The sequence below is a fragment of the Taeniopygia guttata genome, chromosome 2, assembly GCF_048771995.1.
Source record: "Taeniopygia guttata chromosome 2, bTaeGut7.mat, whole genome shotgun sequence".
NCBI lineage: Eukaryota > Metazoa > Chordata > Aves > Passeriformes > Estrildidae > Taeniopygia > Taeniopygia guttata.
In genome coordinates, this window is record NC_133026.1 from 27,343,335 (window position 1) to 27,371,099 (window position 27,765).

Genomic DNA, 27,765 nt, shown 5'->3' on the forward strand with positions numbered 1-27,765 from the left:
CCCCACAACTGTATCAAGTAATTCAATTGCAGTCATACATCAAAAATCCAACTGAGAAGAAATGCATCTTGCCAGCCTGGAGCAAGGGAACTTAACACCTTGTGACCTTTCTAGGGCTATAAAGAGAGAGTAGCCTGCCACATTAATGATCTGTCGATTAACAACCATCTGCCCCCAGTAGCACACTGAATAATTGCACTGAATGGAAAAGCAGATGTTTGTTTTGGTTAAGTCATTGGTCCAGAGAGGTTGGAAGGGGGTATGACATGGTCTGTAGGGAGTAACATGAGGCCTCAATTCACTGAATAAGTGAAAATGGCTTTCTTTCAAAAGCAACATATGCTATAGCTCTGCAATATGTGTAATTTATTCCAATATTTAAGGGAGAAGCTATAATACATCAAATAAAAAGCTGCATATTTACTAAAACTATATCCTGAACTCTCTTCTTCCTTTTCCTGTGTCAGATCTGCAAAGTATTGACCATTAGCAAATGTTCACTTTAGAGATTAAAAACCTTAGTGAATTTAAACGTATTAAACGTATTAAAATATTTCATGAAAATATTTAATGAAACTGTTGCAAAATTGGCACATACTTGGCTAAAATCATCCTTAAAAGATTGTCATGGTTCACTAGACTTCAAATGTTTCAATTGTTTGTCAGATATATAGAATTTTTTAAATTCGAAAGGGATCAGTCTTTTCATCAGAGCTGAATTGTTTTTAACCTATGCCTCTAAGTAAAGTTTTTCTGTCTCTTCTAAAAGCACAGGTTTTTAAAGAGTCAAAACACTTAGATTTCAATTCTATATATCTATTTCTAGTCAATTTTGTTTAGATATAGTTATTTTGTTTTAGATACAAAGAAAATAAGGTTTTTTTTAAAAACCCACACTGTAGCATTTATAATATTTTATGGTCAAATTCAGGTGGTGGTTTTATTCTGTATGGTTTTACTTTATTTAGAAGTGTTAAATATTTAAATAAATATACAGAGCACATCCTGGACTTGAGCACTGTGAAACTACTGCTCACCAAACATATCAATTTGAATATCAAGCATATTTATTAAATCTGTTGCTATTTGAGCAACCAGTTCAGTGAAAGTATATGAAGAGGACACTGTGTTAGACAAAATAAATTTTTGAGGATGACATCCCTGCATATCAGAGGTGCTGACATAGATTGCCCTGCAGTAGTAGATGCAAAATTGATTACGTTTCACCTTACCTGACATCTCTGAGTCCTAGAAATCTGATGCACCCTATCTCAGAGCTCCAGCCTGTACTGAAGTTTGATTGCATAAATACCAAAGCCTGTACCTGCACCAGAAATGAGCTTTCAACAAGTCCTATACAAAATGATGTACTCACACAATCAGGAAGCTCCCGAATGAAAATGGAAAAAACCCAAAGCAAGTTAAACAAAACAATTCCCTCCAAACAATAAACATTTAATGATACTTACTGTCTGATAGAACTATGTGAAGATTTCATTGCTCTGTGAAATTTCTTGTGATTCTGAAATGCTGCTTGTACTTTCAACATAACTTCTAAATAGTATTTTTTTCTGGAGAAACCTTTCTACTATAACACAGTTATGTCATTTACCATTTATTAGAATTTCTATCTCCGGTAATTAAAGTCTGAAAAACCCAAATTCAAGTTTTTTTTAAATATATTGTACATCCTTAAGCAGGTAGCCTGAATTAGTACAGACTCCTTCAGGAAGACTTCATTTTAAGGTCCATAGACCTCTGAGATTGTCTTAGTAACCCTCAAAGAGATCTTCCCAGTCTTTGCCAAGGTATTTTCTGTTATCAAAATCCCAAAATACCATGGTATTTTGGGATTTTGTTAACACTTCATAGCCTACCAAAAGAAGCCTCTGTGGAACATACTAAGCTAAAATAATTGACAGATTAGAAATTATTTTGTTTCATTTCCCTTCAATTCATCCAGACAAGGGTAAAATTTTTAATAATATATTTAGAAACTTGCAGACAGAAGTTGTATCAAATAAATTATTCTATATGCAATTGCCAGGTAACATTTTAATTATCCTGAGCTATATTTCAAGTGATTTGATAAATTATCAAATGAAACCTTATCACTAGAGCAAACTTTATACTATCCATGAAATATCACCATTGAAGTCAGCCACTAGAACTGCCTTACCAAGGCAAAACAGCATCCTACTACAGATATAAAGTCTTATTAAGTTTCAAAGCATGGAAAACTGCAACCTGCTGATATGTTAATGCATTTTGTAGAGGATGCAGTGGTCCAGATACTCTATAATGAAATAATACTGAACTGAAATCTTATACGAGGTCCTTAATCCTGCAAGCTTCATGGAACGGCTTCTGTTCACCATACAGTTCTTTCCTGTGCCATCTCCATTGTATCTGGCCTATGATGCTCTCCTCTCCCTCTTTCCTATTTTCTCAGAAAAGTGTTAAGACCCAAACTCCACATATGAAAGTTAAACAGCTGAACAAGAAGAATGGAAAAGACGTTAAGAAGACAACAAGTCAATCAATGAAAGCACAAAAAGGAGCTCTAACAAGGTAGGAAGGATCACTCGGAGATTCTGGAAGTCTGGAGCATTTATGGCGAGTGGAGAGAAAAATACTTACTCTTTTGTAAAATGCAAGACAAGCATTAAAAAAACTCCAAACCACTGGTATACTAACGCTGTTAAGGGAGCCCACAAGGGAATTTCACAGCTTCTCCAAACAGACAGAAAAGAAAATAAATAAGTGAGGAACACAAATATTAGATTATATATTAGAAAAATGTTCTTCACCCAGAGGGTGGTTGGGCACTGGAACAGGCTCCCCAGGGAAGTGGTCACAGCACCGGCCTGACAGAGTTCAGGTGTTCGGACAATGTCCTTGGGTTCATGGACACTCTGGGTGTCCTCTGCAGGGCCAGGAGTTGGACTCTGTGATCCTTGTGGATCTCTGCCAACTCAGGATACAATTCTATGAAGTTACTTTTCATGGCAAAGAGTCAGAATTCAAAACAACAGAGAAATGCAAAACAAAAGAGGGACAAAGGAGGAATAGAGGAAAGGGTAAGAAAAGACAGTGAGAGAGAAGAGGAAATAAATGGCTCAGAACATAAAGTCAAGAGAATTGTAAGGAGGCTCTACATGGAAACAAAGAAAGAGGAGAAAAGAAATAAACATCCTGCCAAAAGTAATAACTTGGTGAAGCACAAACAGAACAAAATGCTCTCAAGAGCGTACGTTGGCATTCTCTGGCCAGAGAGTGAAATGTAACGAAGAATGTTCTCACAAATCAAAATAGAGGACAAATGGAAGAAATACAAACACTGTGCTCTCTGATTTGCATTCCATATGTAATTAGTATGCAGAATGAAAATGACCTTATTATATCTGACATCAAAAAGTTTTTGGCATATTCATCCCTTGGCATATATTTCCTCTCAGGGGCCTCAGTATTTTGCTCAACAGACTATTTAACATTTAGCTATTCTACTGGACTCTGTTAGAACTGAGGAAGAGCACATTCAGATTGCTTACGGATAGAATTTTAGTCAGGAAAGAAGAGTGAATTAAAAAAATAAATTACTTGCTGAAAATTACTTGTTCCACTCCACTTACTACCTATCAAATGGTACTTTTAAGGAAAAGATTCTCCGGACATGTCATCACCTCAGATGCCTTTCTTTGTGTATGAAGTCAGCATATCTTTTAGGGTGATTAAGGATGATCTTCATAAGTTCATAGCAATCCTCCCTCATATTCAAGAAAGCAGATGCTCAAGAACTTTGAAAAGTTTACACTTGGTTGTTGTTGTTGCTGTTTTTGTTAAATTTCAGATGGTTTTACTTGTAAACTGTTTACACTGCAAAAAATTTTGCAAGTGTGAAGACAGAATGTTGTTATATAGAAAAATATTCAAATTCAGAAACCAGAAATACTACATGCAAATGAGACTGGTGATGCAGATAGATAGTTTCTGATATTAAAAGGATGTGAAGGAGCCATTTTTAAACTTTCGGTGTTGTTTACAGTTTGATGAAATCACCCTTAAAAAGGTGCTGTTGGTGTTAGACCAACCTTGTATACGTGTTAGTATAGAACCTTATTATAGAAATAAGCCTCTAGTGTGTGGGTAAGCATCTCTATGGTGGAATGTCACTCAATTATATCACACAGACTGGTTGGTTAATATAATTGCACCAAAAGTCATACCAGAACTTCGAGGTTCAAAGAACAAGCAAGAAATTACCAAGGTAAAATACAATAGATGCAGAGAAGAAAAGAATGAGAGCAGTGAAATGTCTATGAAGAAGAACTGAGAAAGTGAAGGAGGGACAGTGAAATAGAAACCCAACACTTTAAGGGCTGATGATATGTTCTCTGGACATTAGCAGTTCACTTTTTGTCTGCTGCTTCTCATCCTGACTGAAGTGGTTTGATGTCGTGTATGGCCCTGCATGGTTCAATGGTTCAGAGAGGTGTTGGAAAGAGCTGGAAAGGACTGCCTGTATCTGAGAACCTGTGTCTGTTCCCAGGGCAGTAGTTTCTCAATTATTTCAGCTCCTATAAGGCTGTAAAATGGGCAGTTGTCTGTTATGAGTGAGAACATGGCTATTCTGTCATTAAAGATTACTGAACCACAATTTAACAAATGGCTTTGAACCACTAGGAGTATGAACCGAACTCATTAGTGAAAGGGAAAAGTTTACTGTCCCATTGCTAATTGGCTATAAAATCTGGACTCCTAGAGCAAAATAATTAACAGATGTGATGGATAATTTATAAGGGAGGACCTTAATGGACTTCACACTTTCTCTAATGACAGAGCAGGGTAAGTAGGTGGATATAAGACTTTTCCCCACAAACTGCATGTGCAATGTGTAGGAACAGACTGACTACTCCTGTTGAAGGGTGCAAACATAAACAGCTCACAAAATGTTTACATGAACTCTTTTGTCCCTAGGACTGACAGAATTATCTTGCATGACCAAATGTCATACTACGTTTCAAAGAAAAAAACCTGCAATGTCAAAATGGTTTATGTTGTTCTCATTTTTTTTCTTTCCAGGAAATACAAAGTTCATGGATCTCATCTTCCAGGACAAAGAAATACACAATGCATTTCATTTTCATCAGAAGACGTGTTTCTAGAGACTATTCATATTTATGTTGATCCATGGAAAGATAGATTGAACACCACAAGATTTTTTCTTTTTTTTCTTTTTTTTTTTTTTTCAGGATTACCCTTCAAAGGCTGGAAATCTGAGAGCAATTTTTCATGCTTAACTATCTCCTGCATCAGTAATTCTTCCTCTGGTGAACTAACTACAGCTCTTTGGAGTGATGGATGACTGCTTTAAGACTGATGTCCTGTTAACAAGGCAGATGTGGAGGCACCAGAATTCAGAAGCCTAAGGTAGGACTTCTGGTGCAGGGCAATAGGTAACATATTGCAAGAGAACACATGACATAAATATATATCAATTTAAAAAATATATATTTTATATATATAATATATATTAATGATATATATATATAAAATATATATATTGATATATATGTATAAAGTATATAGAATATGAAACAGTAAAGTCTTTTAATAGTAATTTGAGAACCTAGGCTTACTACCATACTAGATTAGAATTTCCTAGGGGAAATATATTTACTTTTGAATAAACATTAAACAGAAAGTCTCAATTAAATTTTAACATTTTTTCTTTCTGTATAAATTTGCATTGCTTCAGTTAGACTATTGAGAGTGAAAAAAACACATCTAAAATTTCTAATACAAGTGGATAAAACAAGCTGTGGCAAGCATCTTGAACTATATAGACTCTGTTATACCATACAAGATTTTATTTTATTGCACATATAAGCAATTAAATACAAAATTCCTCCATTCACATTGATACTCCTAGCAGCTGTTGCAAAAGTATTCACTGATATGCAGATATTCCTCTCTAATCCTCCACATAAGCCTTGTAGCCACAGAGGGCTTTGTAGAGTCAGCACAAATCAATGCATCTCATTTAATTAATGCTGAAGGGGGAAATAATCTCACACTAATAAGGCAGCAGACAAACTATCCTGACTGCTTGACTGTGCCTAAGGTCTTAACAGTAAACGGACATGAATTAAGAAGAATAATACGACCTATATAAAAATGCTGCATCTGTCTGCCATGCCACTCTGTTTGCCTTCAGTAGGCACACACAAACACAAGCAGCACTCAGCATATGTGGGTCATGATTCATAATTTATACATGGTGGAGAAAAAAATAAATACTGAAGAGCAAATAGTTTAGTTCATAAGCATGACAGTGGTTTGCTTTTGATTTTTTGTCATGAAAATTCCAAGGTACAATTTAAGGGAATAATGAAGAGAATCTCTGACAATTTTTTCACAAACACATGGAAACAGATTGTTGGCAGACACATGTCATTATCCACAGAGCTCCAGTGCACTACTCATGGCAGGGATAAAGCTATAAAAAAACCACTGTGGCTTTTCTAATGGAGGAAAAAAACCCTCTCACACTTGACTAACAAAATAAGTTTTTACATTTCTCCAATAAAATAATCTATGTAGCAATGAAAAGCAAAAAGCAAAGAAAGGCCAATTTATGTGTCTTCCATTAAGGGAAACAGATAAAGAGCAGCTCATTTTCCCCTTTTAGCTGATGTTCCCACACCTGCTGACACCTGGAAGCTCATAGTTCTTGCTCACACTGTAGAGAACTGGAATGGATGAAAAATACCAGAGGCGGAATATTTCAAATAGCTGCTGAATAGTGTAAACTTTCTTACTAATAAATTTAACTCAAATGAGAAACAAAGTATTTTGAAAAGGAAAGTCAAAATGTTTGGCATATATAAAACAGATAAAAAAGAAAGTAAGGAAAAAACAAACCACATTGTCTCTCTGCAGCTGAAACTTAGGCCTACTTTCAACTGTTTGAGGTTTTTTTAAGCGCCTGTTAAGCTATAGAAACCTAAGGACCCTCTGCAGAAGGACTTCTACCCTCTTCTTCCCACAGTTCTAACCTAGCAGTACCAATAGAGTTATTTAACTATATTTTGTCTTTCCTTTTCTTTTACAGTCACTCCTGTCTTCTTGAGAAACTAGTTTGCACTTGGGACTTTATAACTGCAGCCAAATTTCAAAAATTATCACAAGAATCCTCAGATAGGTATACTAATTTAGGGTGGTCCTTGTGTCACCTCTGTCCTTTAGGCCCTTGGTGTCTGTGAAGCAGTCTGTTAGTTACCTCTTCTTAAATCTTTTGAACATGAGATGTGCCAGGCAGGAAAGAGAACGCTAAAGTATATTCTATTGGTTCTGTTTACCTTTTCTTTTCTGAATAAATCAACTGAATTGTGATGTTAAGCAAGCAACAATTTGTAAAACAAGCAGCTTATGAATTTTTTGGCACAGCAGAGCAGGTCTGTCTTCTCATTTCTTCCACTCAAAACAACATGGCTTGCAACACTGACCTGTTTGTGGCTTTGTTAATTTACATGGTAATATTTACATAAAACTTTTGAAAGTCTCACAATTTGAGTTTCTTGTGTCATTTAAATATATCACAAAAATATCTAATGATGTATTACTAACATCAGTGTGGGTGCAGTTTTTCTCTCTGGTCAGATTTAGAGGTTGTTGTCACAGCTGAAGAAGTTCAATTATCTCCATTTCCCATTTCAGGATTTCACAGTGAGAGAAGACAACAAAAGCTCAAGTTGGATACCAGACAGGAAATATCTTCCCTTAAATGTTAGTCTTATTTTCCCTCCTAGTACAAGATAATTCGCCAAATCATATCCTATAAAAACTGCAATTAAATAATATATTACTTGGAAAAGAAATAAGAGAGCCACAGGAACTAAAACAGGTAACATAGAAGAAAAACCTGATGACACTTTAGATCAGTTAAAAAATTAGAGAAAAAATCCAGTCAAAACTCAGTAATAAATTTAGTGAAAAATCATTGCTGTAGGGAAATAAGCACCTCTGTTAAAATTTACGAAAATAACCCAAGCAGGCTTGAATTATGTGTCCTGTCAAGTTCTCCTTAAAAGGCCAAATGCAGATTGATGGGAAGCTACAAGGCACTTTTATTGTCTAGCAGGTGGGGTACTATTGTGATACTACAGAAGTCCCTTGTTGATTTGGCATCATTTAGCTTTTATGTTTGTTCTTAAAGAAAACAAAACAAACAAAAACCCAAACAACAACAATAAAAAAACAACCATAAAACAAAACAAAACAAAACAAAGAGCACACTGAAACCTAGAGAAGATGCCAAACTGAAGAACAGTCATACAACAAGGGCATGAGAATAACAAGAAAAACATTGTAAATAAATGCTGGGAAAATATAAAATAAGATTTAACTGGCAGAGCAGCAGTTTGTACACGTTGAGAAAAATAAAACAAGCCATCAGAATGTAATCCATGGATACAAAGTAGTTATTCAGAAAAGGCAGTAAACATATACCAAAATGAGACTGAAAAAGCTACATAATTTGCTCTAGCTCCCTTGTATTTGCAAAAGTATGCTAAACCTGGAAAAATGCTGAAGGCAGACAATAAATTAGGTGAGGTTTATGTAAGCCTATAGTATGTGTATATACACTACCTGTCAATAACAGAGGATCTACTGGAAAGGAAACCATAAATTTAATGATGTATTCATTAGCATCAGTTTAAACCTTTATCATCAAAATCATGTTAGATACTTAATTCCCTGTATACATGAAATTCCAGTCAAACAATTTTGGGAAAGTAGAAGAAAAACAGGATTAGTTCAATATGAATTCCAAGCTTCAGCTGCTCACACAGTACACCATGGACCAAGTTAATATGTACTCTCCCTCTCAGATGGAACTGATGAGAAAACACAGACAGGAAGGGTGTGAGGTGGGGGGTGGCGTAGTGGAATATCAAGGAAGCAGACACCTCAGCGAGCTGATCTAGAAAGAAAGAATTCTAAAGAAAACAACACCTAAAAACAAAGGATTCAGGCTTCCCAACCTACAATAAATATAGTAATGACAAGAAAACATTTCCATTTTACAAAGTTAAAAGAGACTTCAAGTCTCCCATGACAAAAAAAAGGAACTTGAGAAAGAAAGATCACAACAAAGCAATGCTATATTATGTTTCTGGAACAATGCCTGTGAGTGGTAATAGCATATAAACAATAGCCCTGGCTGCATCAGGAATAACAGCAACACATTGTTAGCAGCTTTTCTACTGGATTATTATTCATTGTGGTCACTGTGAATGTAGGCCACATTCACTGATAAAATCTATTGGATCAGAAATTACTACCATGAAGAGAGAGTTATGTCAGGGTAAACAATGATGGTTTAGAATATACTTTTTAAATACTTTTTTATTCCTCTTGTATTTCTTTGATTCTTGTAATGGAATTGCACCTCAAAATGCACTGCCAGGGCTTGAAAGCAGCTACATCCATACTTGTTCTACACAAAAAGTTGTTCCAAGAAGCAGCATGTTACTTACCACATACAACACCAACAACATGCTCTTGGACAAATATTTCTTTCCTCTTTTTTTGACACAAAAGCTGGCAGTGCCCCATTTCAAGTAAAAATGCACTAGCACTGGGCCATCACTTCCCCTAGTTTCCTGCATACTGAAGTGCTTTTACAATTTTCCACTTTTCAAAGGTCATTTTGAACTTAATGATCAAAAGTGATGTATTCCTAACATAGTATATGCTAACACCTTGACTTGATATATTGAATTTCTAGTTTATCATATCTTTAAACAGGAATTAATAGTGCAAATTAAAATTGCCTTATTTAATTTAATCTCTTTGATTAGCTATTTTAAATATATCCAAGTAAATAAATTAAATTTCTGTTATCTTAATTTAACATTAGGGAGCTGAATGCATATGTGAATTAAACATAGATTGGCCTTTAATAGCACTAACATCCAGCTTTTCATACCAAATGCTCAGATACAAGTTTTGACCACAAACAGGAAAAAAATGAACACAAAAACTCCACTGATGTCAATTACCACATTTCTGGCTCACTGAAAACCAGAAACTGCCAGTTTTGATCCTAATGCTACAGATGCATCCCCTTTAGGAAAGAACACTCTTCCTTTCTGGAGCAATGTAAATACAAAGAATACATGACACATTTACACAGAGAAAAAATGCTGTATGCTGTTGAACACAGGTCAATGCATGCCTGTTAGTAAAGGTGCTGAAGAGCAAATGGTAAAGATAAGGCTATTTAAGGGTTTAAGGCTATATAAAAAATCTGTGGAAATAATTTCAGCCTTTCCAAAATAGTCCTGTGTTTGTTTGTTTGTTTGTTTTAATCTGCTCCTTCTAAATGGCTTTATTCTCAAATTTCTAGCTACAGTTATCAGGAAAATTAAGAAGATTTTATTTATTTTCAATTAAAATACCTAGTTAGTAGTTTACCCTGTTTTTACTAAATTTTACTATTTTAAATGTCAGCAAAAATGTGCTGGGTTTGAAGGTATCTTAGGATAAAAGGCAGCCTAACCAATAAATACTAATCTGCTAATTCTACTTGTAGATATATTATGTTAAATTTAAATAAAGCACATAAGTAAACAGATGAAAGAAAATGGGTTTGTAAATACCATGACTGTTGCATCGTGATGTTTCCACAAGTCGGTTGTTTTGGTCATAGCAAGCCATGGCCTGGTAACGATAGCCTTGTCCACATTCCTTAACGTCTCCTTGTACCTTCATTCCCAGCAATACTTCCATCTTACCCTCTGGCAAAATACAGTCTGACCAATTTCCCACAGGCTGAGCACTGTACTTGTCACATGGGCAAAACTGATTCTCAATCAGAGGATACAACTGAGAATTTCTACATTTGTCCTTTTTCTTACTTTTTCCTAGAAAGAAGAAATAGTTATTAGCAAGTTTGTATCAGTTTACAGCTTGCATACATACATACTCCTAATACCTGTTACATTAATCTTTATTAAATTAGGTTATTGACTTGAATTTCTAAAGTAGTGACTACCTACAATTTGCACAAAGGCGATTTCTTTTTTAAAAGGAAGATGTAATTATATTTAATTTAGATAAAAATATTTCAGGAATAAGGTTTGAAAAAGTTAGCAATTAAACAAATACACTATTTTGCTCCTATTTCATCAGCAGTGTGCAGTTCAATAAGAAGATTTCTATCTGGATCAAGCTTTTTCAAACTGAAGGAAGAAGTCAGGAAGAAAGAACATGCATCTTTGCTACACTAGTACCTTCTTTCAAAATATCAAAATTTTTTAGTCACCTGTTATTGTACATTTGTTCATAATTACCGTTCTTTACCTCTAATATAATAAGCTCCTTCTCTGATTTTCTTTCCATTCAGTACTGTTCTTGCTTTCTTTCCTGAATGGGAGCATAGCCATCCACTCAATTTCCCCTTTCCATTAAATATATTTAAACCTCCTCTTTGGTAAAGTTTCTTAGTTTTCTTTTCCACACCAGTTTATATAAATTAATGTCGTGGTCTTTGTAAAAGTAGTGGTTGTTACTAAGTAGTAGCTAAGTAGCTGTTACTTAGATATTACTGTAAATGTAATATTATGTAGCATTTTCCTCGCTATTCAAAACAAGGCACTGGACATTGCAGCAGCCTTCATTCCTTTATTTGCTACTGTCTTCATTTAGAATACTAGAATAGAAAATGGGCACCTGGAAGAAAGTTTCTAATTCTTTTGACAACACAACTTCTTACTAAATGTATGCTTCTCTTCTGGAAGTATTTACCAGGAATAATTATGAATTTATTCCAAGTCAAGCATTATGAATTAGTCTGGGTAACACATTGCCACAGAGAACACACCACAGCACATATCACAGAGTTGGCAAGTTTGAAGAGGTAACGTAAATGAGGACAGGAAGTATCACAAAGTGTTAATATTGTGGTAGGAAGAAAATGTACTTTCTTGCTCTGTTTTTAAAATAAGGAAAAATACTGTTAGTCAGTTTTGTTCATTTTTTCCCTTGTGGAAGCAAACCTGACATAAAGCTTATGAGAATTATTAGACAGTCACAGTGAGGCTTCTTGAAGATCATGAATTATTCATTTTCCACTGGTCTTCTGATTTACAGGGGGATGGAGATGGGGATAGGGCTTGGATTCTACCACATTCTTTCTGAGCCTGCTAATGGGCACCCCCCTTAGCTAGCTTCCCTGCACCACAGACAATACAGACTAATTGGCAAACAGTGCTGTGACACAGGCCAAGCCTCACTCTTGAGGTTTCAATTATAATTTTGAAGCAGGGCATGGGGTTTTTTCACTTTATGCAGAAGAAAAAATAATTTTAAAAAACCCCAAAACCAACAAACAGATTAAAAAAGAAGTTGAAGAAAAAAATTATTCAAAGTGGAGCAGTGTCCATTATGTATAACTAGGGCAAGTCTGTGGCAAGGGCATCATTGATAAATCTTTTCATCCTGCTAAGTAAAAATTAAAAGATGCTTCTTGGGACACAAACTAAGAGCATTATTACTCATCTCAAGAAATAAGGCAAAAAAATAGGCAGTGTATTGCCTCACGTTGTCTGTGGTGCTGGATGTAGACAATGAAGAATGGCAAAAGAACGAACTGGGAGAGCAAGCATTCAGCCAGAGAAAGGACTGGCTTAATCATAAATCTGATATTCAAGACTGCAGCTAAGTTCAAAAGAGGCAATCCAAAGCTTAAGGCTGAAAATGGTGATCTATAGCAAAATGCTGAAAAACACTCAACTGCCATAGTAATTCTAAATGCACCAAAGAACACCATGAGAGAAGGAAGTCTGCTTTAGCCAAGAGCAGGTGTGGGAAGAGGAAGGCAAGTGGGTTAACATCTGATCCTGTTAAGGTGAGATGATTGCTGACTCACAAAAAACCCCACAAAGAAAAAAAAAACAAACAAAAACCCCCAACAGAACAAAAAAAAAAAAGCCTTACTATGTGCACTATATTTAGGAAAAAAAGTAGTATTCTTCTATGTTCTCCCATTTTCTCTCTAGCCACTTACTGATATCAAGAGTCTCTGACATATGGCATGAGTTTCTATTCCTGGGTATTGTTCCACCAGCAGAATACAGAGCATGACACTGGATCTGCCACTCTAACATTTGTCCTAAGGGAACCTCTGAAGTTCTCAGGTTTTAAACGAAACATTATCAATAATAAATACAATAATAAATAAAATAAGCATTATTTTGCTTGATATTCTTACCAACAAGAGTGCGTTTTCTCGTCCTGACTCCTCCACAGTCCCCATTACAAGGAGAAAATTTTGACCAGTTCGTAAACTGACAGTCATCTTGGCAGGGAATCTGGCACATCTGTGTTAAGGGTGGTAATGGTCCAGAATATTTAAGGCAGTCACTGATGTCAGCTTGTCCTCCATCTTGTCTGCGACAAGTAATTGCTGGAAGCAAAAAGAGAAGAGTCAATTTCACTTTTTTTTTTTTTTTTAAAGAATGTCTCTATTCAGTTAAGACTACAACATTCTATCAGAAAATCACACTGAAAGCCCAGAGTACCTATACAACAACTTAATATTTGCCGCCAGTTTTACTCGAATGAATACATTTGACATTTCTCACTTAAGATTTTGTTTAAAATAATTTATCAGGACTTACCAGGAAAAAAAAATTACATACAACTGTAAATATTATAAAGGTTGCACTATGTTATCCACACCTGTTATACCACTTTTTATAATTCTCCTGATATCACTGACACATCTCAGACAGACATTAAAAACTTGCAATATCTTAAGTAACTTAATTGTATAAGTTATAAAATTTTATCATCAGATTGAATTTTACAAAGATGGACATTTGATGGATATTTTAGTTCTGGATACATTTAACCCTTTACAACAGTATTGCTGTCTGATGTTCTTCAGCAATTTTTGGCCTTGAAAAAATTTTAAGAATACAGCATGTATTCTTCAGCCAATAGGGGTGAAACTTTATAGAACAGGATATCCATGTCCTGAATAAAAGCTTCTTACATAAGAAGAAAAATAAGGTCCTTAAGGAAACATCAGGTCACAGAAAAGTAAGGAGTTGGAACATAAGGATTTACAAAGAATAGGGAGGGAAGTTTTGTTAACACAGTCTTTAACAATCACAGAATGGTTAATGTTAAGGGACCACTGGAGGTCTATGCTCAAGCAGGGTCCTCTAGTGCACATGGTACAGAATTGTGCCCAGAAGACCCTTGAATACCTCCAGGGAAGGAGGCTCCACAACTTCTCTGGGCACTCTGTTTCAGTGCTCAGTCATTCTCACAGTAAAAAAGCTCTTCCTCATGTTCAGGTGGAACTTCCTGTGCTTCAGTTTCTGCCTGTTGCCTCTTGTCCCGAAACTTGGCACCACCAAGAAGAGCCTGGCTCCATCAACTCAACATCCTCCCTTCAAATGCTTACAGGCAGTGATATGATTCCCTCTCAGTCTCAAGGATGAACAGGTCTCAGCCTTTCCTCACAAGAGAGGTGCTGCAGTCCCTAAATCATTATTGTCACCCTCAGCTGGATCTGCTCCAGGAGCTCGATATCTCTCTTGTACCGAGAAGCCCAGACTTGGATGTCAGGTGCAGCCTCGCCAGGGCTGAGTAGAGGGGCAGGATCATCTCCCTCAACCTCCCACCAATGCTCTTCCTAACACACCCCAGGACACCATTGGCATTTTTGGCCACAAAGGACATTGTTGGCTCATGGAAAGCTCATTGCCCACTAGGACCTGCAGGCCCCTTTCCACAGAGCTGCTCTCCAGAAGGTTCATCCTGGTGCATGGGGTTATTCCTCCCCAAAAGCCAGACCTTGCACTAGTCCTTGTTGAATATCAGGTGGTTCTTCTCTGCCCATGCCTCCCAACTGTCCAGATCCTTCTGAAGGGCTACACAGCTCTCTGGGGTATCAACCACTCACCCACGTTTTGTATCACCAGCAGACTTGCTGAGGAGGCACTCTACCCCTTCATCAAAGTCAACAATGGTCTTTAATTGTTTCTCAAGTATCTTCTTTTTAAGTACAGTTGCTTGTATATTCTAAGCTCAATAAACCTATCTTTAGTTCCTTTCCCAAAACATCATGAGACTTATTATACAGTAACAAGATAGGAAGCTTCTAGTTATTTGTTTACACAATAGAATTATATTTATGCTTCTTGGCATCTGACAGCACACAGTAGATGTAGTAGCTTGACTGTAAAATAATTTGGGTCACCTATTGTTGGAGTAGCATTGCCTCCAAATATTCTGTATTCATATGAAGGAATATAGCTTTTTAATCTTACACTCCATAGTTTAAACACACCTCTTCAATTGTGCTGACAATAATTGCTTTATTAGCACAAATTGAAAAAAAAAGTCAAGTTCAACTGTTGGAGAAAAGGAGAGTATGAATGCAACACTTCAAAATAAAAGAGAAAACTGACTATAAGAGGGCAAGAAGAAGGGCAGGTGCCCATCTCTTCTCTCTGGTGACCACTGAAAGGATGTGAGGGAATGGCCTGAGACTGTGTCAGGGGGCATTAATTTAGACATTAGGAAAGGGTTCTTCACCCAGCTGGAAACTGAAACAGGCTTCCCAGGGAAGTGGTCACAAGCCTGACAGAGTTCAAAAAGCATTAGGACAACACTCTCAGGCATATAGTGTGACTCTTGGGCTTGTCCTGTGCAGGGCCAGGTGTTGGACTTCAATGATCCTTGCAGGTCCCTTCCAACTCAGGATATTCTATGATTCTATAACTATTCCTGCAGGAAAAAAGGAAGTATAGTTAAGGGAACTTTCTTTTTAGATTGCTTTAAGGTAATTGTAGTTGTCTAGTGACCTATGATTTCTTTAAAAAGCTTTTTAGTCTGACAGTTCTAAACTAAACTTCTGCCTTATGATGACTTAGGAATCTGAACCTGATAACCCATGTGCTCCATTTCAAATCTGTGTGCCTACTAAAACATACACAAAGGTCCCAAGGGAAGTGTTTTTGCCACACGTCTACTGTGAAACACTGAAGGAGATTGGGGGGTGGGGGGGGTGTTGTTCCTGAGATACTGAGCAAACAACTTCCCTGATCCTTGACTGCCCTTTGGAGCAGGGCTGCCAGCACTATTTGTAATAGGCTCAGTACTGCATTAAGTTGTGCTTATTGGGGACTGGCCAGCTGCACACTCTCTAATACAATTATTCTGTCAAATCCTATTACTATTAGTATAGTTTACATGAGGAAATATTTTTTTCAGATATAATTACAGTGATTCAGTGAGAAAAATCAAATAGCTAAAATTTGAAAATCTATACTATCAGATTTCTAAGACTGCACAAACATTTTAGAAAAACACAAGTCGAACTGCTTTCTTCCAATAGAAGCCTAGGCTATGGCTTTGGATTCTTGTGAGAGGTTCTTCTCTGCTAATAGCACACATCAATATCCCTAAGATAAAAGTATAGTTCAGACTAGTTTTACCATGTGGAAATTTGCAGAGGTCAAACCTAAATCCTCTGTCTTGAATTGGCCTTGCTATATGCACACATCAGCAAAACTAATTGCATTATCTTCACTGCATTCTGATGGAGATATAAGCCACCATTTTTAGCAGTGAAAACTATACCTAGCCAAGGACTAAAAGACAGTCAACTAACTAGCCAATATCCTTTAATAACTTTCTTCAAAAGTTTAATACTCATTTTACATACTGCCTCTCCATCTAGTCCTTGCATACGATAATAAACATTGTCCATCAAAGAACATTCTTTCTTTCAAGTTAGATTGACTTTTTCTAAAACCACTATTCATTCCCTCATCTTTCCTAGTTATAAAACATTACTCCATGATCAGACACCCATTATGTAATAAATTTTTTCAGACTCATATTAATGCATCTAATTTGCATCCGGTAGACTCAGGTGAAAAGCTCCCCTGAGTATTAACACTTTGGTTTTTTTTCCAGATTAAATGTCAGTTGTACTACAGCAATCAAAGAAGGAAAACTTCATTCTCAAGACCTAAATATTTCACCTTAATAACAAAACAAATTAGAGGACAGCGTGGCATACTAAATCAATTCCGAAATCTTAATTTTCACAGTGCCTGTCCATAACTATTCATGCTACTTCTAATTGATAAGACTGGGATGATTTGCTCTATATTCCATTTTCCTATTGTTATTTTCCAGATTCAGGTATCAATATGAAAAGCTTATACTCCTTATGACTGCTGAAAAGTGGGTATTTTTCCACTATTAGAAGCAGGGATTTTTGACAGCTGTATACATTCCATTAATGCATTCTTTTAGCCAGCTAACCGTCTAGATATCTGAAATGCTCTCACTGTTAGAGGAGCTACTTTTTCCACTCACAAGCTAATCTGGGCAAGCTCATCCCCTGCCTCTTTGATCAAACCTATGGGTGTGTCCTAGTTTAGATTGATTAGTTACTCACTATACAGAGAAGTGTCTTCAGCTACCATAAAGATATACTATACCAGGCTAATTATTTTGCTTATACAACCACATTATATTTATTACAGACATTAACAGTAAGTGGAAAGATCATGGTTCCTCCATTACTGAATTAAACACAGTAATTATTAAGTGGAACAGCTAACAGAAAAATCAAATTTAACATAGAAGCCATTCACTTATAAAATAATTCTGGTATTTAACAACTATTAGCTCCTAGAAGAAAGTTGTTAAATAAATAGCAGTCTAAATTTTATAGACAAGGGACTTTGAAGTAATTAAAACTTTGTTGGATAGCACTATTTCCACCAAGTCCCCACAAGAAACTACAGGCTAATATATTTCTTGTTGGCATAATGAAACACTGAGCCTGTATTTTAGCAAGTCATGTAATATGTGAGTTCATATAAAAACCTTTCCAGTGCTAGCATCATTAGCATACTTCACTGACATTTCACTGAGGTGTGAGATTCAGTGCCTCCTATACCTAAAAATTTCTTTTTAATTAAGATTCTCTATTGTCATTTATTTTACAATACACTTGTGACATAATTTTTTTCAATTGCTAAGTATTTTTAACAACAAAAATATTCTTTTTCAATTCTAGAAAACAAGAATTATTTCAGCACACTAAGTTTTCTTGTGCCTTCTATCCATGTTGTCTAAGCTGTGATTTCATCTATCTTTATTTTTTTCTTTGTGGGACACAAAGCTCTAGAGACAGTGTGACAAAATATTCCTACCACAAAGTATCTTAAGAAGGAGCATATGCCCATAATATTGTGAAAATACAAGACTGAGTGCTCTTTATGTTCCAAAGATAATAAAAATGTATTTCTGCTAAATAAAGTTGTATGGGGATTGTGGATTTTTTTTTCAAATAAAAAATTATGTTCTCATGTAAATACTGCTTTTGAGCAGCTGTCCAAATTCTTACTTATGACTCCTGAAGCTGATCACTGTACTTTATAGTGACTAAAACACAAACCAGGCAATAGAGCACTCTCATCTGTTAAGGCTCAATGACATTAAAATAGTAGTTTATAGCTCCACGAAGAGCAGCACTCCATGATTTTCACTTCTTTCCTGTGCTTTCAATAAGGGCATGTAACACCCTGCAGGCTGCTGTCCTTGTTTAGTTAAGGAGTGAGAAAAGAGATTTTGACCACTGGTTCTGCCTTTGAGCCTCCCCATGGCTCTAACAAGCCTGCAGGGCCTCTCTGTGTGTCCATGGTCATCCCGGATGCTTCCTCCCATTCCTCTGTCTTTCAAATAACTACAAACACTCTGTGAATGAAGACTAGTGAGAGGTCAAGACCAGGTCTTTAATAAAGGCCAATTCCCAGTGACATAAAGCACAGCTATTCAGGTATTTTCTCTGACAGCCAGATTACTTTAACTTCTGTTTAAATTTACAAATAACCTTCCTCTTGCTATTACAGAATAAGCTGACATATTTCACAATTTTCATCCCATTCCTCCCACAAAACTCTGAGGAAGATTCATGGTGGCAAGGACTGCAGGCTGTGCATCCTTCTGCAAATCTCTTTTTTGTTACTGGCATGGTTCTTACCATGTGCATCCATCCATATACATCATGATGTGATTCAGTTATTGAAGATTGGGCACTCAAGCTTCTCATCTGCTACATGTCTTCTTCATTACCATTGGGATGCAGCCCAACAAGCCCTACTTATGTTTGCAGGAGCAACTGCAAAACAAGTTTTATTAACTTTCTTAGGTCTTCCCATACAATTCAAAAGGATTTTGAGCTGTATTTCTAGGTTCCTTCATGAGTCATTTAACACAGATTTAAGATATGAGCGGAACATAACACATACCTGCCTAAGTTGTTCATAATTTCAGACTTTACTAAGAATTTATTCTCTTGTCTAGTTTTTGGCTGTTTTTTTTTGGGGGGGTTTTTTTTTTGGGTTTGTTTTTGGTTTTGTTTTTGTTTTTTTTTTAAATTTATTTTCTTGTGGTGGGCTGGGGGGATGCATTTTGTATTTGCCACTACTGTACCTCTCTCTCCTGGATTTCAGATGACACATCAATATATCTGATCAAATGATTTTGTTAGTTGAGAAACAGGTTATGAAAACATACATAAATTTTGTTGCAGTCAAATATGGCTTTTCTCTGTATTTCCTTTTTATTGTTGGGCAGGGTCAAAAGGAAATTTCAAACTTCTTGCTGATGCACACATATCATCTCATCTTGAGGGTTTTGAACAAAAGACAGAAGTCTTAAGTTCCTTCAGTTCTGCAATACATTCCTGCTCTGCTTACCCACTGCCTAAAGACATTTTATCAGTGGTTCAAGTTCAGATTTTCATTATCATAGGAATTCAGTACAATTGTCATGACCACCAACCTTCTTCAAATAAAGTTCATTATTATAGCAATGAATTTGCTGCACAGTATTAAATGCTATTTACTGTGCTTAGGATTAGACATAAATACTTGCCCATTATTTGCATGAATAGCTAACAAACACTTATTAAAAAATTTTTTTCTAGAGAAAATCTTTTTTTAAAAACAAAACCCAGAAACCAACAAGCTCTTTTATTCTCTTTCCTCGGCATTGACCCAAGTTACAGTTTTACGACATTCATTTAACTTGACATGATTTGTAACAAAACCTTCATTATACAAGACAGAGAGAAACAAAGCTGTCTTTAACAATGAATCACAATTCTAAACTATATGATTCACCCAAGTATCTATTTTGCCAAGAAGGATGAAATGTGATAAAAAAAAGCTGAAGAATGGAAGTGTAAATAGTAAAGCTGTGATATAGAGCAAGGCATACATATGTTCTAGTTACTTGCAGACTCCTAAGATCAGACAGACACCTAACCAGTAATTTTTAATGATTTCTAACTTTGAGTTTTTCATTCAGATCTAATTATCTTTCTAACTAAAACATTAACAGTAACAGACTATTTTGTTCAAAATAAACTGCTAATGAATACATGGCTAGATGTACCTTTTCCCTGTTCTACATTCCTATACTTTCTCATTTAACACATTTGCTGATAATCTATATGTTACAGTGTTTGTGTGTGGGCAATCAGATCAGAATAAGGACAAGCTGATAGCAATGGCAACATCCCCTTGCACTGAAAAAGAGGAACTCAGAACTCTTTCCACAAAGAAGAATGGAATTACTTGCTCTACTGAGTATTAACAAAAAACAAAAGGGCAGTGCACAGGAAACCAAATGGTAGAGATTACTTCTAAAAGATTGTTTCACTTTGTCATCAAAAGTAAATTGGCACAAACAGATGGATCAATGTGTGATTTCTGCATGCATGAGCACCAGAAACTTGAAAGAGAACATTTTCTGGACTGGAAAAGAAATGCTAGTATGTCAACAATTTTCACAGTTGGTCAATATTTGTACAGAATTCACCAACAGTTAAATGTACTGATCAAAATATCTGTATTACAATAGCAACCATAAATACAGCACCTAAATGTTATACCAAATGGATTTCATATTTCAGTGTTTAGCATTTTGTGATTTTGGGGTGATTAAAAGGAGTTGTGCAGTAGTAGCTCAGTCATTTCTGTTTCTACATCACAAAACAGCCATTAGAGAAATTATTTATAGTACAGAATTTTTTAGTGACATATTATTGTGCAAAGATTTCCACAGCCTGTAGAAATTTTATTTAAGAGTAGCCAAGTGTGCAGATGGGAACCAAGAATTAACAGGGAGAAGAGATAAAGCCTCTTCTGGAGTCTTCCTTCAGGAACTGGTGAAATCTCTCTAATACTGTCCAGTGCACAGCTCAGTCAGGCAGATGTTTCAGATGTTTGCTTTCAGGTCAGCCTCCCTTCAGTGAGCACCTCACATGAAATCAACTCTTGTGCAGGGGGTCAAACAAAATAATGTGAATCACTTAAAATTCACACATGGCTATTTTGATGGCAGAAATTGAAAGAGGGGATAAGGAACTGATGCCCTGTGTAGGAGATAAATTATATTATCAAATAAAACACATTATTCATGTTCAAAATGCATTTTTCTGAAGTGTGAAGTAAAAAAACTTTAGCTGATATTCTCTAAACTTAGGGAAGTGTGTTTTCCAAAGTGAAATTTACTTTTGTGCAAAAATTCATTTTGTACTTCTAAGTCATATTCATTGTAAAGGGAAAATATTTTACTTCTGTCAATCCAAGGAAAAGCTGTACTACTGTGTTTAGCTCCCACAAATTATCAGTTTCCATTATTGAGTATAAAAGATATGGTCAACACATTGTGAGGTATTACAACACTGAGACATGATAATAAACCTGAGTTGGAAACTTACATTAAATGTTAATTTACATCACTTGTATAAATGGGAAAAAATATTGGCCAAAATCCCTCTGTCTTTAATGCCTATAACTTTCACCACTGCAGCAGCCTGAACAACATTTAGATTCCTATTTTGATATCTGGACTGAGGTACAAATAAACTTCTGTATTCCAACTTGAATAATTTGCTCTCTGAATTATACAATGGAATTTATAAATGGGATAGACCTGACAAAAAGCAGAAGTAAACAAAAATTTTCCTTTCTAACAATCAATCTCAGAAACATTTACAGAATTCTATCAAAACCATCAGCTTTCTTTAGACTTAGATGCTCCAGGGGTTCCTAATTAAGGATTACTCATCCTACCACTTGACCACATTACACTGGAGAGCTACTTGCATTTTATCTGCTTGTGGGAACAAGATTACTGCTTGAATACATCACCTTTCACAAGATCGAACTCTGTAGTACCAAAGGGAAATTCTGCCAGTCTGTTGTAACAGATTTGAAAACTACATGGCCATTAATTTCAAAATCATGTATTATTCTATATATGTGTGCCCTGTACGTGATTGGAATTACATTTTAGAAAATATAAAGAAACTCTCATGACACAAAAGAATAATAAAATCCAATCTGCATGCACTATTATTAACTATCTTTCTTTAATAACTGACTTTGAGACAAAGTCAAGGGATTTAGGTACAACCACACAAGCACAGACGACAGCACTTTTTACTATTTGAATTCCTACCATCAAAGACAGAAATCTTATTTTCTCAGTGTGCAATCTGAATGTATCCTCCAGAGCTGCTAGAAATAGATTCCATTGTGATAGACCTTTGAAATAATTACCACAGCCAGAAGCCTTTTGTATTAGCAGGCAATGCCTTAAGGTTTCATTTTGTGGTAAGCTCTAAATTGATCTCCTGTGACACTTTCTGAGTAAGTGGTAGGAGCTACTAGCTTAAGATTTACTCCATAACTTTTTAAGTACACCATGACCTCCTTTAATACTACTAGGAAGTTAATGACCTGAACAGTTCACTTCTGCAGTTAGCAATGTCCTTCCTCGGCAATGGTACAATCTGCTGAGCCAATACTGCTTTAACAAATAGAAGTTCGCACTCAGAAACAACAAAGGAGAAAAGCCTTCCTGGAATTCAAGGTTGACCAGTAGTTCAAAACAATTCAATTACTATAAGACAATAAATAGGAACTGCATTTATTTTCCTACCGAATGTATTTAATGCACCTAAAAAAGCCCTTATCCTGGCTGTACTAAACAGAGTCCCAAATATACAATTCTGTTAAAGCCACAAAATTCTCTATGAAGACAGGTGACAGTAAAGCTGGATTTGGATTTCAAAATTATTTGCTATATAACGGCAACGGTGCAAAAAGTATCTGGATCATTGGACTCAAAAGGTCAGTGGCTTAGAAGTTGAACCAGCAGCTGGTTAAGATTGTTTCATCACAGTGGTTAATTCCAGGCACAGTTCTGTTTAGTCTCTTTAACAACCTGTACAGAAAGCATGCTCAGCAAGTTTGAGGACAATGACAGTTTTAGCAGTCAGTACCTACCTGGAAGGACTGCCATTCAAAGGACCTTGACAACCTGGAGAAATGGGCTGGCACTGAGCTTTAAAGTGTAAATCTAAAGTCTTGAATCTCTCATGCTCCCATTGCTCTCTGTAACTACCTTAATTTGAGAGCATAGAGAAGAAATAGCCAAAATAATCTCGGAGATATGCAGTGAAAGGATAATGGGTCACACACACACATTGCATCAGGGAACAAGTGCCAGAAGAGTCTCCACGCTGGCAGAGACTCCAAACATACTGAGACATGGCCCTGAGCACTTTCAGTATTTTCCTTTGCTGATGCACATAAAGATAGATTAAATTAATGTTACGTTACAAGGTCTAAAATGTAAGGCATTTCCCACACCAGTGCATCTATAGATTTCTGAGGAATAAATGACAGAAACAAAGGGTCTAACCTCTTGCTTGTAGCCCAGGTCCACAGGTCTCCTGTGCTCCCGGACTGTCTTGGCGTACGTACCATGGTACCAGCTGGCACCTGCGCCATTTGTGTGTCTTCCACCTGAAATGAGAGAGAAATCAATCCATCTAAACCTTGGAGCTATCAAACCTCAGGCAGCACAAGTGCTAGATAGTGTTATAAACCACCATAAGCTGTTGCTTATTTTTACTAACTGCTCGCAGGCAATTCACAAAAAAAACAGTAACAGTACCATAAATTTATCCTTATTCTGTTAACTTTTTTTTTCTTCTTTGAGGATGAGACCACTAAGAACACATGGAAGAAAGCAGGAAGCAAAGGTAGAAAGAAAAAAGGAGAAATAAGAAACAGAAAGGAAAGGTAGCTGCAGAAAGAATCAGGACAGTGGGCTTGAGTGATTGCAAGGGTGCCTCAGGAAATTCCTGGGATCTTGGGCTGCTGAGTGGCAGCACCTTACAAATGTGGAGCCAGCTAACAAAACCAACACTGGGTCCACCATATCAAAAAATAGAACACAAACAAAAAGAACTTGCAAAAAAACGTCAATAACAAATTAATATTGTGCTGCTTAAATTATTATATCGTTAATATAAACAGCAGTTTATACTTTTTTTACAAAGTTCCTTGCTAGCGCTGAAAAATACCCCAGCCCTTAAATATAAAAAATCCAGGCAAGTCTGTTTGTTGTCACAACTCTGCTGCCATCAGCAGCTTGCATGTTTTAAACTATCTCAATGGCTTTGCACCTCGAGTTTCATTGCAACCTGCCTCTATGGGACAGCAACCAACTAAGCCATGAGCCAGCTGAGTGCATGAGTCCATCTGTCACAGCATGTGTGCAGGTCAGAAAGATGCTAAAGGATATACATGGAACATGTGTTTGGTATTAGTTCATGTCATGAAATATAAATGACCTCATCTACCACTCTAGCAACTCTTCTTTCTTATGCTCTGCACATTATCAGCTATCTTAGATACTGAACATACTAAAGAGATGAGGAACAGCCAGCATTTTAAAAGATAAAACTCAGACTCTCATTTTGACTATAAAAAGTTTTTGAGCTATATTTCTCTGGTGTTTAGAGTACTGATTTTGGTAGCTTCCCAGTGCTCTTTTCAATCTTTTCATATCTTTTAGTTGCATAGTGTGTGATCTCCTAATGATTTTGCAATTATAATTCTTATGAGATGATGAAAGCAACACATTTCTTTAACCTCAATTTCTTTTATTAAATTAAGCTTAAATTCTATTTGTACATCTGCAACAGATAGTAGTTTCATGGGAGTTATTATCCATTAAAAAACCCATTTTTTATTATTTTGTCAAGTAAATCTAACTAACGGCATCAGAATATTCTAAATTTGGTCTCCATCAACAGTAAAATCTTGTTGTATGTCTAGACCTTCCCACACACTCAGATAGATATTACAGAACCACCCAAACATTTTCTTAAGCAAAAATTGTTCCACCTTCTGGGAAAAGTCCTCAACATTCTGTGGTGAAGATGAGGGCAATGCAGAGGACACAGGACATATGGGGGATATCTTCAGCTCTGGACTGTCTCAGGGCTTACAGGGATAGAAAAAAGAAGGCTATGGTAGGCTGAAAAGTGCAGTACCAGAAATCAGCTCTCCTATTCTAAATATAGAAGCTTGAAGTTCAGCATTTTGGATATTTTAGAAAGGTTTGTTTTACATGTTTAGAATGTCAAAATAGTTTCTAGGAAAAATTTATTCTGGAGTAATTCTTAGTTCTTGCAATGTTCTTTCAAAGGAGCTGGAACAAAATGAGCCAGTGATTCCCTATGGCCCAACTGAGTCTACGTATCTGATGTGAAACCTTGTGTGTATCCTATTTTTCTAAATAGTGCATGTTAGAAAAGCAACTACTGCTAAGTAATGGAATTCAGCAAGCTCTAGAGGTAGTACAAGTTTAAAAATCATGTCTGAGCTGTTTCTGGTTGATTGTCTCACATACCTGTAGCTATGACAGACAGGAGAAGCTTCACACTCTCTTTCCTCAAACAAAGAGTCTGGGCACTCCCGACCACCATTGGCAGGGAGCTGGATGATGACTCGGTGACGGGACTGCTTCCTGACTGTAACACCCCCTGCAAAGAGTAGAATAGCTGGTTTCTGCTGCTGATACTTAGAGTTGAAAGTAATTAGGGTGAAAACAAGGTTTTTGAACCAATTGCCATAATATTGACATGCTATTTTGCCCATAAGCAGAAAAATTAGGCCTAATAGAAAAAACACTTCAATTTCTTCTCAATGCCAGAAAGCGGAATCAAACAGAAAGCAATACCAGTAACAATGAACAAATGAGCAGACAGCTGAAATGAATAAACAGTTCAAGAGAACAAAAATCAAACCAGCTCAGTTTGCTGTTACACTTTACAGTTTGAAGGTGTAAGCTTGCCCTAAACATTTGCATGTAAAACTATAAACAAAAATTCCACTCTAGAATTCCTTCACAGTTTGCAGTTTTTAATTATTATGGTCATCCATTATTAATGATAAACAGTGTAGGAATTTTGATTTTAGTCATCTTCAGGTATCAGTTCTTCAGGCAGAAAATTAAGAGAAAAGCTACAGATCTGTATTAGTTACACAGCAATGCCTACGTTAGGTCAAAGTCTTGGAGGGTTTTTATTTTTTTTCACAGAGAGCAGTAGAGCAGATATTTGGCTGACTGGGCTGATATCAGCTTTGGGTGGGTTATTACAGCAGCTGCAGCTTGTCTGATCACAGAAGCGTGCTGGAGCACAGCCAAGCAATTGTAATTAGGAGAGAGCAGTAGGAGAATCCCGGCGGTGGCTCTCCACCACCTGGCCACTCTTCAGCACAGAGGAAACCCTTCACTCCTGAGTCAAACAGCTCCAGGAGATGCCAGGAGCTGGCACAAGGGTCAAGACAGACATACAGCCCAGCAAAACTACTGACCTGCTTGCTGGCACAAATGGGTAAACCCCATGAAATAAAAATTAGTTTTGTAGTATAAAGAGAGTTTGGCTCACTGAATAGACAAAACACCTGTAGTTCACAAATATACTGTTTTATAGAAGCCTATACAATAGTTTGTGGTGAATATTCAGGAAAATATGCTCGTTGCATCAAGAACTTCCTTAAAACCCACAGAAATGGAAACAGAAAACTATGGCATTCTTGCCTGGTATGATCTCCAACAAAAATATTTCAGAAAGAACAATTAATATTGCAACAACACATATATAATAAATAATATCTATTTCATAGATTCAATTCCCTACGCTTTTTCAAAGGTAATGAATTTAGTCTTCTTAACCATTTTTTCATTTGTTAGAATGCATTAAACACTAATAGGTATTACTGCAAAAATGCCTCTATGCTGGTGTCCTTTACCAAGCGTAAAGAATTGTCTGTGACAGCCCAAGTCTGTATGTTTGATGTAACACTCTCTTTTACATTCTGAGAGTAGCTGTGAGTAATCACCATGTCCCACAAAGGGATTAGCACCCTATGGAAGAGGGGGTATTACAGAGTCTGTCTGTAATAGTACATATTAGAAAAATGCCTCATGTTAAGCTTAAGAGGAGAAAAAAACCATAAAATGTTGCTAATATTAAGCCTGCCATCACACTAACTTCATGTGTGATTTCATTGTAATAAAAATTCAGGTCAGACCAGCACTGTTTTAAAGAGCTTTGCCTAGTGTATTAAAATGGTGTTGGATTTTATGTTTAAATCAGACCATTCACATCCATGTAAAGTCTGTTGATTTTTATTAACTCTCCTTCAATACTCCTTGGAGTAGAAGCAGCCAGACAAAATTACATACAACTGCATATCTATTTATCTCCTATTATATAAAGACTCATGTTTTTCTGATAAGCAAAAAGCACAGACTTAGGTATTTCCAAACCCAAAATCTGTC

The 27,765-nt window shown here is 36.2% G+C and overlaps 1 protein-coding gene across 1 annotated transcript in view; it reads right to left on the reverse strand.

Annotated features, from left to right (window-relative positions):
• The window catches only part of THSD7A (thrombospondin type 1 domain containing 7A), a 267,166-nt gene that overhangs the window by 30,367 nt on the left and 209,034 nt on the right, over positions 1–27,765 (reverse strand). Inside the window, exons 13-16 of the mRNA XM_030264733.4 lie at positions 25,828–25,960; positions 23,827–23,930; positions 13,280–13,474; positions 10,668–10,931 (exon numbers count right to left, since the gene is read on the reverse strand). Coding sequence (XP_030120593.3) covers positions 10,668–10,931; positions 13,280–13,474; positions 23,827–23,930; positions 25,828–25,960 — 696 coding nt within the window. The remainder of the gene's footprint in view (positions 1–10,667; positions 10,932–13,279; positions 13,475–23,826; positions 23,931–25,827; positions 25,961–27,765) is intronic.